Source organism: Bos mutus, chromosome 19 (genome assembly GCF_027580195.1).
Source record: "Bos mutus isolate GX-2022 chromosome 19, NWIPB_WYAK_1.1, whole genome shotgun sequence".
Taxonomy (NCBI): Eukaryota; Metazoa; Chordata; class Mammalia; order Artiodactyla; family Bovidae; genus Bos; species Bos mutus.
Genome location: NC_091635.1, coordinates 49315321 through 49329989, shown reverse-complemented (window position 1 = coordinate 49329989; position 14669 = coordinate 49315321). Strand labels below are relative to the sequence as shown.

The 14669-nt window shown below is 41.8% G+C and overlaps 1 protein-coding gene across 1 annotated transcript in view; it reads left to right on the top strand.

Moving 5' to 3' along the window:
• The window catches only part of USP32 (ubiquitin specific peptidase 32), a 212666-nt gene extending 198395 nt beyond the window's left edge, over positions 1-14271 (top strand). The window contains exons 30-34 of the mRNA XM_005892310.3: positions 5351-5542; positions 8192-8480; positions 9898-10322; positions 10767-10859; positions 12093-14271. Of these exons, the coding sequence (XP_005892372.1) occupies positions 5351-5542; positions 8192-8480; positions 9898-10322; positions 10767-10859; positions 12093-12266 (1173 nt within the window). The 3' untranslated portion in view covers positions 12267-14271. The remainder of the gene's footprint in view (positions 1-5350; positions 5543-8191; positions 8481-9897; positions 10323-10766; positions 10860-12092) is intronic.
• Positions 14272-14669: the final 398 nt, after the last annotated feature.

The following is a 14669-nucleotide window of genomic DNA, read 5'->3' as shown; positions in this document are numbered from 1 at the left end:
CGCAATCTTGAGTTTTAATTGTTTATTTATTTTTTTCTTCCTGTTACGTTGCCCTCTGTGCTTCCAAAGCTCGGCACAGATTCGGCAGTGAGAAGGTTTCCTGGTGTTTGGAAACTTCTCTCTTTTTAAGACTCCCTTCCGGGACGGAGCTCCGTCCCTCCCCTCTTTGTCTCTTTTTTTGTCTTTTATATTTTTTCCTACCTCCTTTCGAAGAGTTGGATTGCTTTTCTGGGTGCCTGATGTCCTCTGCCGGCATTCAGAAGTTGTTTTGTGGAATTTACTCGACGTTTAAATGCTCTTTTGATGAATTTGTGGGGGAGAAAGTGTTCTCCCTGTCCTACTCCTCCGCCATCTTGGCTCCTCCTCAGGGTGTTTTCTAATGCCTCAGCTCTTCGCCTCAGGTAGCCAAAGTACTGGAGCTTCAGCTTCAGCATTAGTCCTTCCAGTGAATATTCAGAACTGATTCCTTTAGGATTGACTGGGTGGATCTCCTTGCAGTCCAAGGGACTCTGAAGAGTCTTCTCCAACACCACAGTTCAAAAGCATCAACTCTTCGGCGCTCAGCCTTCTTATAGTCCAACTCTCACATCCCTACATGACTACTGGAAAAACCATAGCTTTGACTAGATGGACCTTTGTTGGCAAAGTAAGGTCTCTGCTTTTATATGCTGTCTATGTTTGTCATAGCTTTTCCAAGTAGCAAGTGTCTTTTAATTTCATGGCTGCAGTCACTATCTGTAGTGATTTTGGAGTCCAAGAAAATAAAGAAAATGTTAATAGTAAGTAAATCTTGAAACCAAAGTTTGGGCATAAGTAAGAAGATATATTCTCTGGCCAGGGCATGTCAAGCATACCAATCTCTCTACCTGTTTATTAATTATTATTGAAGTTGCAGCATTCGGTAACCACTATTACTTAGCTCAAATGCATTCCAGGACTGTAGCTGCCACCTTTAATAGATACAGTGGTCAGAAAAATTAGAGAAAGGATTGACTGTTTCAAAATGGGGCACCTGAGAGTACACCTCCTTGCCTGTTCTTCACACTTAGCATTCCTCCACTGCCACTCTCAGGCCAGAGCAGTTCTTCAATGTTGAAAATAAAACTTCCAAAAGAATACTGACTCCACTAACTCCATATGCAAAAATGTTTGAAGGGAAGATTGACTAGATGGCTCGTGTGTAGAGATAGGAAGAATCCGATGGAGAAGTAAAAGCAACAGAATCAAAGGGGATGTTTTAGTCACATGAAGAAATGTAGTGGATTTTGCATTTATATGACTCTTGATGGAAATTTCTTTCACTGTTTCTTAATACGTTCCCTTTAGATAAGGTAGTAATTAAAATTAAATTTTCTCTTTCTTTTTTTTTTTTTTTTGAAGTATAGTTGACTTACGGTGTTGTGTTCTGGTGTACAGCAAAGTGATTGACTTATACATATATACATTCTTTCCCATTATGGTTTATAATCACGGTACTGACTACAGTGCCCTGTGCTATGCAGTAGGACCTTGTCATAAATAGTTGGCATCTGCTAACCAACCAGTCCATTCTAAGGGAGATCAGTCCTGGGTGTTCTTTGGAAGGAATGATGCTAAAGCTGAAACTCCAGTACTTTGGCCACCTCATGCGAGGAATTGACTCATTGGAAAAGACTCTGATGCTGAGAGAGATTGGGGGCAGAAGGAGAAGGGGACCACAGAGGATGAGATGGCTGGATGGCATCACCAACTCGATGGACGTGAGTTTGAGTGAACTCCGGGAGTTGGTGATGGACAGGGAGGCCTGGCGTGCTGTGATTCATGGGGTCGCAAAGAGTTGGACACGACTGAGTGGCTGAACTGAACTGATTCTCGAACCTCCATTCCACCTTTCCCCATCCCCTTGGCAACCACAGTCTGTTCTCTATGGACTTTTCTGTCTCTCTGTGCTGTTGAGGAGTGAGGGAACTCCCGATTCCGGACCAGATTCCCTGTTTGGAACCCTAACTATGCCCCCACACACCCTCAGGCTCTCACTAACCAAGAATTCTTTATGGATAGTTGCCAAATGAAAGGAAGCTGCAGAGAAATTGATGTTTTGGCAGATTTTGCTCATTGGAGCAAGATTAATTCAGTGACCTCCACCACACTTCCTTTGAAGAGGGAAAATTTTAGCAACTGAAAGATTCTTAAATCTTTGTTAGCACAGAATCTGACAGGACATTACTGTGGCAAGATAACTCCTGTCAAAGATGAAAAACTATTTGGCTGTAAATCTCCTTCCCTTTTTAAGAAGCCCAGTGTGCAATCTGAAAAATTCTAGAGGACATCCTACTTACAGGAAGAAGGACCTGTGTGACCTGTTAAATCTCACCCCACTTCCATTTTCAGTGATGCTTTTAGGGTACCATGGAAACCAAGCTGCTGTTGAGATATCCTTCCTTTCTGGGGAATGGGGCCACATGACTAATACCTTCCTACATGTGGATTCTGCATGTGCTTGGAGAGTCACGTAGACAAAAGAGATATCTTGGTTCAAAATTGAGATTATTCATGTGGCCCCGTAAAATATATGTTTTATGTTTTTTACTCTAGTAATTTCCCTTTTAAGAGTTTATTCTAGGGAAATACTCTGATTTGCTGAAAGATTTCATCATAGCATTTGTTAGAGTAGTTAAACTAGAAGCAACTAGTATTTTCCTCACATTAGAGGAGTGGTTAAATAAAGTGTGGTATAGTGATTGGGTAAAATACTATGCAATCACTGAAAATGAGGATTACCAGAAGTTTTTACACCAACATATATGGAAAGATGCTAATAATATCATGTGAAGTTTTTTATAAAGTAAGATAAAATTGCATATCCTGAAAAATATATAAAAAGGGCTGAAGAAAATCTGCCAATATTTTGACAGTTTGCCTTTATAAGGTTTCCTGCCTTTTAACATTTTTCACTGCTTTCCAAAATTTCTACATGAATGTTTTATTTGATAAAGAGGGGAAAAAAATAGGCAATTGCTCTTATTCTTTTAATTTTTTCCCTGTTTGAACCTCATATTCATTAATAGAAAATTAAACTAGATAACTTCTTAGATCTTCTCTTTTTCTAATAGTCTTATAATGTATGAAAGCTATTACTTCATTACTTTATGTTTTGGACTAAGGATGAGCTTTCAGGCAACTTAGAGAAAAATAAAGGAAGAGGGTGCCAATAAGTAATTTAGACTATTTGAATAATTATAGAGAATCTGGAGCTAGATCCCAAGGGGAAATTTTATTAATAAATAAAAATTACTGTCATCTGTAGATATGTTTTTTCATCCATTTTCTCATTCCTTCCTGTCTCTATCCAGCTGTCTAGCCTGTGTGTTGTATAGAAAATATAGTCAGTAAAAGTCAACATTCTTTACCTGCTTACTGTAATTTGTGGTTGGCCATAAAGCATCCCTGGTAGAGATAATATAGATAATGTTTAACTGGCTGTGAGAAAAGAGACAGTACTATATTTGACATACCTCTTTTTCTTTTTTCCCCTAAACCTTAAACTTTTTATTTTGTATTGAGGTATAGTCAGTTAAGAGTGTTGTGGTAGTCTCAGGTGAACAGCGAAGGGACTCAGTCATACATATACATGCATCCATTCTCCCCCAAACCCTCCTCCCATCCAGGCTGGCGTGTAACACTGAGCAGAGTTCCCTGTGCTATACAATAGGTCCTTGTTGGTTATCCATTTTAAATATAGCAGTGTGTACATGACCTTCTGGACATACCTCTTTTTCTACTCTGATTCTAACCACCATGATACAGCATGTTTCTTTTTGAAGCATGTCAGTGTTCCCTGGGGAAAGTGTCAGAAGTCAGTGACTCAAGGTCAATCCAGATTTCCCTTTCTGAAAGGGTTTTCCTTGAAATTCCCCATTTTCAAATAAATTCTTTAGAAATGATGGGTGATGCAGTGCTAAGCTCTTCATTGCATGATCAACCCCAACCTTGATAGTTTATACAAACATTTGACAGCCTCTGACTCAGCCATCTCATGCAGGGAAAAAGTCACACCTGAAGAAAGCTGTTCTAAACTGAGAGCTCAGGAAGGAAAGCTGGAGGGAAATTGCCTTGGGCAAAGAGAACCATTTCACCTCTAGAAGGGAGGAGTAACAAGTAGGGTGAAGGGACCTGAGTATGACCTTTGCCAAAAAGAGACATTCATTGTTGTGCTTGTCCGGGCTCCACCCTGGGATGTGATCCCTGTGTGTGGTCTCACGGTTGTTCACAGTCATGCGATGTGTGCCTCACCCGCTGTGGTTCCTAATTGCTTTCTAAGTGGCAGCCAAGAATGGCAGAGGGAAAATTTCTTTCTGTTGCATCCTAGGCCCCTCAGTGTCTCCTTCCTCCTGATTCCCACGCCACCTCCTTCCTCGTGTTGGCCTCTTCCTTGCTTCAGTAGGACCACAGAGGTCTGGGCAGGTCTTAGGAAAATCAGGTTGTTTTGAGTCTGCTGTTCCTTTGTTAACCATGTCATATAAAAAGGCACCAAGAGGCAAGAGACAGGTAATGATACACATGGTGTTTTTTTATATTCATAATTTTGTTTATTTATTTATTTTGGCTGTGCTGTGTCTTCATTGCTGTTCAGGCTTTTCTCTAGTTGCAGTGCTCGGGCTTATGGCAGAGGCTTCTCTTGTTGCAGAGCACAGGAGTTAGGGCGTGAGGGCTTCAGTAGTCACAGCTCCCAGGGTTTTGAGCACAGGCTCAATAGTTGTGGCGCACGGGCTTATTTGCTCTTCAGCATACACATGGTGTTTTGATAACTCTGTGTTATGACTTGGCATCAACATGCAAATGATTGTGGCTTTGGGTTTTAATGCCCTGGTGACTGTCCTCTCAAGGTGAGTTTTTCTGTACCCTTTCTTATTTAATCCAGATCTGGCCTCTGTGTTCCAGTGATATTATTTCTCCTAGCCTCTGTAGAGCCTGCAGCATACTAATAATGTCCCCTGTCCCTGTTAAAAAAATAAATGTCCTAACCTCAACACCCTTGACTTGAAAGCCAGCCTGCATATAAGCTGTTTTCAGATTTCAAAATTGTAAAATAAACAGGCAATTCCTTGTTGGTTTTGTTTTTGTCATTTAGTAGCATGCAGAAATTTTCCCCAAAAAGCTATGGTCATTTAAGTAGAAATTTGATCAAAGATGTTATTGATGTGATATCTGGGAATAAATGTGCAAATGCTCTATTTACTCAGACTCTGGTTTGGTTGTATTTTAAAATAAAGTAAATGAGGTTGAGTCACCAAGAGGATGATGCAGAGCAGGTGACCATTCTAAGCTCCCTCCTACCCCTTCTCCCGTTCCTCGTTTCCTCCACCTGCAGGTTGTAGATGAGCACGAGAGTGTGGAACAGAGTCGGCGTGCACAAGCTGAGCCCATCAACCTGGACAGCTGTCTCCGAGCTTTCACCAGCGAGGAGGAGCTGGGGGAGAATGAGATGTACTACTGCTCCAAGTGTAAGACCCACTGCTTGGCAACCAAGAAGCTAGATCTCTGGAGGCTTCCCCCCATCCTGGTATGTTACAACCCCACCTCTGAGAGAGTAGCAGTCTAGCTTGAAGGAAAGAAGCTGTGAACAAATAAGAATTTTTGAGAATAATCTTTCTTGCCACAGTGTTTAAAATGCTTTTCCTGGGAATTCCCTGGCAGTCCTGTGTTTTGGACTCAGCAGTTTCATTGGCAATTCAGTCCCTGGTCAGGGAACTAAGATCCCACAAGCCACGCAGTTCAACCAACTATTTACATACATAAAACACTTTTGCTAGTGTACGCAGACCTGAATTGTCCTACATACATTTACTAGTTTTGTATCCTAAAGAGGGTACAGCCTCCAAGGGAAGAGAAGTCATATGGACCAGTAACTGCAGTTGAGTGAGACATGCGAGAAGTGCCCCACGTGGTAAAGCCTGGTGAAGTTGAACTTCAGGAGAAGGTGAAAGCACTTCTAGCTCTAGGGAGAGAGGAAGCTTGAGGTTTGCGCTTTACAGACTATAGAAGAGCAGGGAGCCTGAGCCTCCGGTCCCGCTGTGCTTGGTCACATAGGCGCAGACACCGCTGAATTAAATGTGTGTGCACCAGGTACACAGGGCCAATGTGTTCTTTCTGATTTGATGCACTTCTGCCTTCTCCATCCATGGATCAGGAGACTCTCCTGTTGATTGTCAAGAGTTGGAGTGTCAGTTCTTCCTATTCATTTAAGAAAGCTTTTTTCCATAAGGGAGGAAATCATATTGATAACCAGACCTTGCATCTATTATTTTATTCATATCTTCTTCCTACCACTCTGTGAGACTGAATGTAGACAAGAACAACTCCCCAGGGAAGGAAGCACAAGAAATTACTAACAGGGATAGCTTCTCTGGTAGCTCAACTGGTAAAGAATCCACCTGAAAATGCAGGAGACCCCAGTTCAATTCCTGGGTCAGGAAGATACCTGGAGAAGGGATAGGCTACCCACTTCAATATTCATGGACTTCCCTGGTGGCTCAGCTGGTAAAGAATCCGCCTGCAATTCTGGAGACCTGGGTTTGATCCCTGGGTTGGGAAGATCCCCTGGAGGAGGGCATGGCAACCCACTCCACTATTCTTGCCTGGAGAATCCCCGTGGACAGAGAGGAGCCTGGCAGGCTACAGTCCATGGGGTCGCAAAGAGTCAGAGACAACTGAGCGACTAAGCACAGCACAGGGATGGGAAGCTGAGCATAGGGACAGGCTTGAGAACAGGTAGGTGGGAAGGGGTAAGGTTTATTTTTTTTGATTGAGGTATGTAGTTAACATGTAGTTAAATTCATAGATTTAAAATATCTAGTTTGATGAATTTTGACAATTATTTATACTCATATGACCATCAAATAAAACATATCACGTATCATGAAGTATCAGCATTTATAAAACTGTGTTTTTGAGACAGGAGACTCAGGTTCAATCCCTGAGTTGGGAACATCCCCTGAAGAAGGAAATGGAAACCCACTCCAATATTCTTGCCTAGGAAATCCCACAGACAGAGGAATCACTCTGGCAGGCTCCAGTTCAGTCCATGGAATCACAAAGAGTCAGACATGACTTAGCAACTGAACACAAAGAATAATGAGGAGTAAATGTTATATTGATAGCTCGATGGGCTTTTGTTACATCCACATACCAGCGTGGCCCTTAGAGAGGGATTCGCTTTATGTAAATAGTAAATAGTTAAGCATTTAGGGTAGAGGTAGCCACCCAAATATCTGTGCCCACAATCAGTTCAGTTCAGTCACTCAGTCATGTCCGACTCTTTGTGACCCCATGGATTGCAGCACGCCAGGCTTCCCTGTCCATCACCAACTCCCAGAGCTTACGCAAACTCACGTCCATTGAGTCAGTGATGCCAATGAGATGGTGATCCAACCATCTCATCCTCTGTCGTCCCTTTCTCCCGCCCTCAATCTTTCCCAGCATCAGGGTCTTTTCCAATGAGTCAGGTCTTCACATCAGGGGGCCAGAGTATTGGAGTTTCAGCTTCAGCATCAATCCTTCCAATGAATATTCAGAACTGATTTCCTTTAGGATGGACTGGTTGGATCTCCTTGCAGTCCAAGGGACTCTCAAGAGTATGCTCACGATAGGGAGCATAATAACACTGTGTTTAAGCCTGAAGAAATTCATTGCTTTTGAAAAGAAAGAGAGAAGCCAGAAAGGAGAAGGAAGATTCTTACGCTCTTCAGGACAGTGAAACCCCCTGATCTCAGCCAACAGAAATGTTAAGAAAAGAGAGACCTCCTGTTAGAGGCTGGGTAACTTTCATCTGTTAAAAACGCCTCCACTTTTCTTCAAATGATTCAGTCTGTAGTATTCTAGCCTCGTGTATTTGTGAATGGATGATATTGGAGAGAGGTAAGGGTCAGTGTGAGTCACAAGCCCAGAGGACATGGAAGAAGAGGCTCCTTTGATGTTGAAGACATTTGGGAGAGAGTTTGGATGTACACCGATTATGAAATTAGGGAGATTACCGTTTTAGCCACATAGCTAAAGGTCAGTGGCCTCTTAACTAGGTTACATAAGAACATATATTCTTTGGTGGGGGGAAAGACATATTTTTGGAACATATACAAATGTTTTAGACTTTTTTTTAGTGTGTAATTTGTGTCTTCAGAACACGTTAATACAACTGTTTTCTCTTCTTCTCCAGATTATTCATCTCAAACGATTTCAGTTTGTAAATGGTCGATGGATAAAATCACAGAAAATTGTTAAGTTTCCTCGTGAAAGTTTTGACCCTAGTGCTTTTCTGGTGCCGAGGGCCCCAGCTCTCTGTCAGCGTAGACCACTCACACCCCAGGGGGATGACCTCTCTGAGCCCAGGATCCCGACAGGAGAGGTGAAGAAAGCAGACGCTCAGAACTCCGCTGGGGAAGATGTCGTGCTCCTGAGTAAGAGCCCGTCCTCACTGAGTGCCAACATCGTCAGTAGTCCTAAAGGTGAGGAACCCAAAGCTCACTCCGGAGGGGGCCCTTCCTGGGCCCTCTAGGCTGCATGTTTCCCTCCGTCTTCCACTCTAGAGCAACAGCTTGGTTGTACCAGGATCCTTCTGGACTCAGTACATTTGAGCTGTGTGAGTTTTAGCAAGAGATACAGCCTCACTAAATCTCTTTTCTCATTCATAAAAAGAAGAAAATACTCAGTTCACAGAGTGAGAAATTGATACATCAAGAATTAAGCATTGTAGAGACTTCCCTGGTGGTCCAGGGGTTAAGAATCCGCTTGCAGTGCAAGGGTCCAGGGTTCAGTGCCTGGTGGGGGGACTAAGCTCCCACCTGCTGCAGGACGACTAAGCCTAAGCACCTCCACTGCTGAGCCCGGGCACTGCAAGGAAGGTCCCTCATGCCGTAACCAGGACCCAGTGCAGCCAAATAAATAAATATTATTAATAAAATGGAGAGTAAAGCACTTTACATAGCTCCTGGCATTTGGTGATTATGAATGATAGTTGTCATCCTTGTTTGCTTATATCAGAGGTTCTCAAAGTAAAATTTGGGGAAACCCCTAGAGGGTGCCTGAGACCCTTTCTGAAGATCAGAACTGTTTTCATAAAAATACTAAGTATTTGGGAATTCCCTGGCAGTCTGGTAGTTAGGACTCAGCGCTTTCACTGCTATAGCCCCAAGTTCAGTCCCTGGTAAAGAAACTGAAGATGCCACAAGCCATACGGTACAGCCAAAAAAAAAACCCAAAAGCTAAGTATTTGCCTTTCCACTCTCATTCTCTCACAGGTTGACTCAGAGCCAACATATATGTGATATTGTCCATGAAATATATGTGTCTTGTGTTTCTCAAATTCCTCAGTTTTAACTTCTAATATGGTAAATACATACATGGTAAATATTGATAAATGGAACTCACAAAAACAAAAGTTCTCAAGATCCTCAGCAATTTTTGAGGGTATATAAGGGAGTCAGGAGCTGTTTGAGACCTGCTCCTTTGCAGGATTGTTGTGAGAGGTAGAAATAGTAAAGTTTCCGATGTCACGCCTTGCGGGAGTAAGTGCTTGATAATTTGTAGTCATATTTTTTAATCTAAAGAAAAATGCATATTTGTCAAACCCCTTCATCTAATATTATTTTGAATTGAATCTGCCCTAAATCATCTTTCTGCTCTTTTTCTAAGTCCATACTTAACTGTACTTCACATTTTCAGGACATTGCTGCCTTGAGAGGGTTGGCATTGAGGAAGACAAGAATGTAACTTATCGGCCACATAATAGGAGTAAAGCCTAGCCAGTCAGGATGCCCCTGGCTTTACCTTTTTGTGTACACTTGTGCAGTTGACTGCAGAATTAGCTTTTGGTGGCTGGTTCAATTTGTGACATTTGGATTTATCTTTTATTCCCTTTCACAGGTTCACCATCTACATCAAGAAAAAGTGGAACCAGCTGTCCCTCCAGCAAAAACAGCAGCCCTAACAGCAGCCCTAGGACTTTAGGGAGAAGCAAAGGGAGGCTCCGCCTACCCCAAATCGGCAGCAAAAACAAATTGTCAAGTAGTAAGGAGAACTTGGATGCCAGCAAAGAGAATGGGGCTGGGCACGTTTGTGAGCTGTCTGATGCCTTGAGCCGAGGGCACGTGCTGGGGGGCAGCCAGCCTGAGCTGGTCACCCCACAGGACCACGAAGTAGCTTTGGCCAATGGATTCCTTTATGAGCATGAGGCATGTGGCAATGGCTACAGCAATGGTCAGCTTGAAAACCACAGTGAAGAAGACAGTACTGACGACCAAAGAGAAGATATTCATGTTAAACCTATTTATAACCTATATGCAATTTCGGTAAGTGGTTTCTTGTATGATTTTTGGAATGATCTACCTTTTCAGTGGTTGGTTTGTTCATCTTCATTCATTCATCATTTTTTCAGAGCCTGCTCATTTGCAAGGCATTGAGCTTGGTGATAGACTAAGTTAGCAGTAAATATCTTGGCCTTTTGGGTAGAATTCAAGATGCTCACAGTTTAATAAAGGGAACAGTCATGTAATATTCTAGGTGGAGTCACAGGCTTAAGCCATTCAGAAGTGTGTGTTTCTGAGGGAGTTTTGCTTTCCAAAAATAATTACAAAAATAGAATGGTAAGATTCAAAGTTTTAAAATTTTCAGTTTTCCTTCTTGGTTTGTTTTTGGAAGAAGGAAAACACTTTTCCTTGGATTGGATCCTGGTACTTGCCCTGGCCTGAGTATTGTCAACTACTAATACACCTCCACTTTCTTCTCTCTTACAGTGCCATTCAGGAATTCTGGGCGGGGGCCATTACGTCACTTATGCCAAAAACCCAAATAGCAAGTGGTACTGTTACAATGACAGCAGCTGTAAGGTAAATGTCCCCGATCTTTTATAAAAGAAACAGAAATGTCAACAGATCTAGAAGACATTTGTTGAAATAATGGATTTTCTCCAGAATTATTGTTTAGTCACTAAGTCATGTCCTACTCTTTGCAACCCCATAGACTGTAGCACACCAGGCTCCTCTGTCCATGGGATTCTCCAGGCAAGAATGCTGGAGTGGGTTGCTATTTTCTTCTCCAAGGGATCTTTCTGGACCAGGGATCAAACCCGTGTCTCCTGCATTGGCAGGCAGATTCTTTACCACTGAGCTACTAGGAAAGCCCTTTCTCCTGAATAGAAAGTAGTTGTTTCTGTTAGAATCCATATATAGATGCCTTCAATATAAAGGAATAAAAGTGACATGCAGGGACTTCCCTGAAAGTCCAGTGGCTGAGACTTGTCAGGGCCTGGGTTCCATCCCTGGTCAGGGAATTAAGATCCCACAAGCCACACAGCATGCCCCTTCACCCCAAAAAAGTGATATGCAGAGCAGAAAATGAAAACAGTGAAAAAATAGAAGGTATTGATTAATAAGAAAAAGTTCTTATCTTTTGAGCTATTAGAATTTAAAGAAAGTGAAGTCGCTCAGTCGTGTCCAACTCTTTGCGATCCCGTGGACTGTAGCCCACCAGGCTCCTCTGTCCATGGGATTCTCCAGGCAAGAATACTGGAGTGGGTTGCCATTTCCTTCTCCAGGGGATCTTCCCGACCCAGGGATCCAACCCGGGTCTCCCACGTTGCAGGCAGACGCTTTACCCTCTGAGCCACCAGGGAATCCCATTAGAATTTAATGTGTTATTTTGTTTTCTATCATTCTTTTGACTTGTCTATGGCCTGTATATTTTCCCAAAACCAAACATTGAAAATAATGGTTCTTATTTTAGGGGCAGGTATGAGAAAGCCAAAATATTAAGCTGATTGGAAGCGATCAGTTTTAGTCATGAAAGAGGGTTGGTCCTCCCTTCCCTGGTGAGGATGTAGAGTCAGCGTGTGTGCTGTGTGCTTAGTCGCTCAGTTGTGTCTTGAACTGGGGCCCGCCGGGCTCGTCTGTCCATGGGGATTCTCCAGGCAAGAATACTGGAGTGAGTTGCATTCCCTCCTCCAGGGGATCTTCCCTACCAGGGATTTAACCCAGATTTCCCACATTGCAGGCAGATTATTTACCGTCTGAGCCACCAGGGAAGCCCAGCTTTTTTGTTAAAGACTTTTCTTGCTCCTCCAGGAACTTCACCCTGATGAAATTGACACCGACTCTGCCTACATTCTTTTCTATGAGCAGCAGGGGATAGACTATGCACAATTTCTGCCAAAGATCGATGGCAAAAAGATGGCAGACACAAGCAGCATGGACGAAGACTTCGAGTCTGATTACAAAAAGTACTGCGTGTTACAGTGAAGCTACCACTCTGGCTGCTGGGTAGACTGGTGATGAGGGAGATGGCTCCCTGTAGCTGACATTTGGCAAAAGCATCGCTGAAAGGCAAGCTCAATGTGTACTTATTTTATCCTGTGACCCTGAAGCACAAAACTTAAAAAAACTCTAATTAAAATAGCAGTTAACATACCAGTAGTAATAATTTTGTTTGGAAGTGTTTCACGTAAGCTCCCTGGTAGAGAGCTTTCAGGCAGAGCCCACCACTAGCCTGTAAACTAAAGGGTTTGGCACCAGCCACCTGGGACCAAATAAGAACTAAATTGTGCTTGTCCAGACACGAACAACCCTGTAGCGAATATAGTTTACCAATAATCATAACAGAATACTACGAATCTCCTTGGAGTCAAAGTAAAACAAAAAATTGTAGTGTTGTCTGGGGACGACATGATATGCTACCTCCTTTTTCCTGAAGTTTTATTCCATTGTAGCGACTGACACGATGGAGAAAGCGAGATCATGAAGGCGTGTGAAGGATTCTTACAGCATGGACACAGATTTTTCAATTTACGTTTTAAGGCATTTCCCCACCCTTTCTATATCTTCATTGCTTTTTGTTTCTGTTGTTGTGTCATTGTAGTGGAGACATGTATAAGTGGTCAGTCTGAAAGGGAGGCTCTCTTAAGAGCTGCGTGCCTTCTCCCCAGGGCCTTGGTTGGGAGACCCTGTAGGAAAAAAAAAAACATCGTGGGAGATCCAGCTAAAATAGCCCTCCAGATAGAGGCAGCTTGCACTGAGGGTACTTCAAGTGCCCTCAAAAACGTTTCCCCCCACTGCTGAGAGTGGGAGGGGAGTGGCGGCCGACATCGACACCATCCTTCCACGCACTGTTGCGCAGTGTCTGAGAGGGGACGGGGCCACAAAGCTAGATGGTGTTTTGCAGTTAGTGGTTGTTTGTTCTTTGTTTCTTTGTTTTGCACTTTAAAAAAAGAATACGTGCAAATGAACTTTGCAGAACTTGTTCATATTTGATGGCTGTAAGGGCTATAAATTAACTTGATGGGGGTATTTTCCCCTATCATATTAAATTTAAAAACAAAATACATCCCAAACGTTGATAATGTATAAGTATTTTTAATGCAGTTGGGGGATTTAGGAAGTAAACTTTTTGTTTGCATCTCCATTTGCTTTCTTTTTAAACAGTTCTGGTCATCAAAAGTTATGTTTCTTTGCTTACTTCATTTTATCCTCCAATAATTCAAGACTGGAACAAAAATATAAATGTTATTTATTTCAGGCAACATTTTTTTTCTGTGTTGTTTCTAAATATATATTCAAGGTAAATATTTCACTTTTTTTATTCATCTGGACCCTGGAAGTTGATTCTCATTAATTGTCAGATTCCATTACCCTTCCTTCCTCATAGATAGTAGGTACCAATGTAATTAAGCATTTGTGTTTTGATACCTAAGGTCAATTACTAACCAATTCTCAGAGCATTTAGAAAGGTAAATGGCTGAGTTGAAAGCCTATTCAGAAGAAGAATATAATTGCAAGTAGGAAGGGTTGGCCTAAATGCTATAATATAATGAAGTCAGACAAAACGCAGACTTTAGAGTTTCATGATTTTCAGTGTATAAAATCTGTCCATTCCTAACTGGACAAGTCCCATGAAAAAGTGGAAGATTTTAAATAATTTCCTTACAGATGTTTTATTTAAGCAGGTAGCACAATCTACTAATGTTGTTTGATCTGTGTTTGTTACATTGGTTGTAATTAATTTTTTAAATTCATGACTAGCAGAAAATTTATTAAATTAACTAACTACATTCACCTTGTAAATTACTGTATAAAACTTGTTGACAATGCACTGACTTTAGAAAGATGTTAATGTACATAAATAGAGTGTAAATAAAATAGTGTTGATGTACTGAAATATGAACTGTATAAAAAAGTATTGGTAATTGTATATGGAGTGTACCTGTTTCTCTGTAACTATTATCCAAACAAATTAAATACTGTGGATGCATCTATGTGCTCTTTTTCCTCTATACAAGTAAACACAAAAATGTCAAATTCTTTAGCCTTCCTCTCTGTGACCCTGTTTTAATTCTCCTATTTGAATACCTACCTGACTTACAGAGTTGGAGGTTCCATCTCTGAGAGAATGGAAGGTATGTTGAATGTAGAACAAGGTACTTGCAGCGACCAGATAAATTTGCTTCACATCCCTGTTAGGAAATTGTTTGGAAGACATTGAAAGTGTTCAGGAGAAGAGTAGCTTGCTCATTTGAAACTGAGAATTGAAGGAGTTTTTGCAATAGTTTTCATGCAGATTAAGGAATAAAGTGAAGAAGAGATGCACTTCTTACACAATGCCTGGAGATGATCCTTAGTTTATAGAGGACACTGAGAAACCAGGGATAT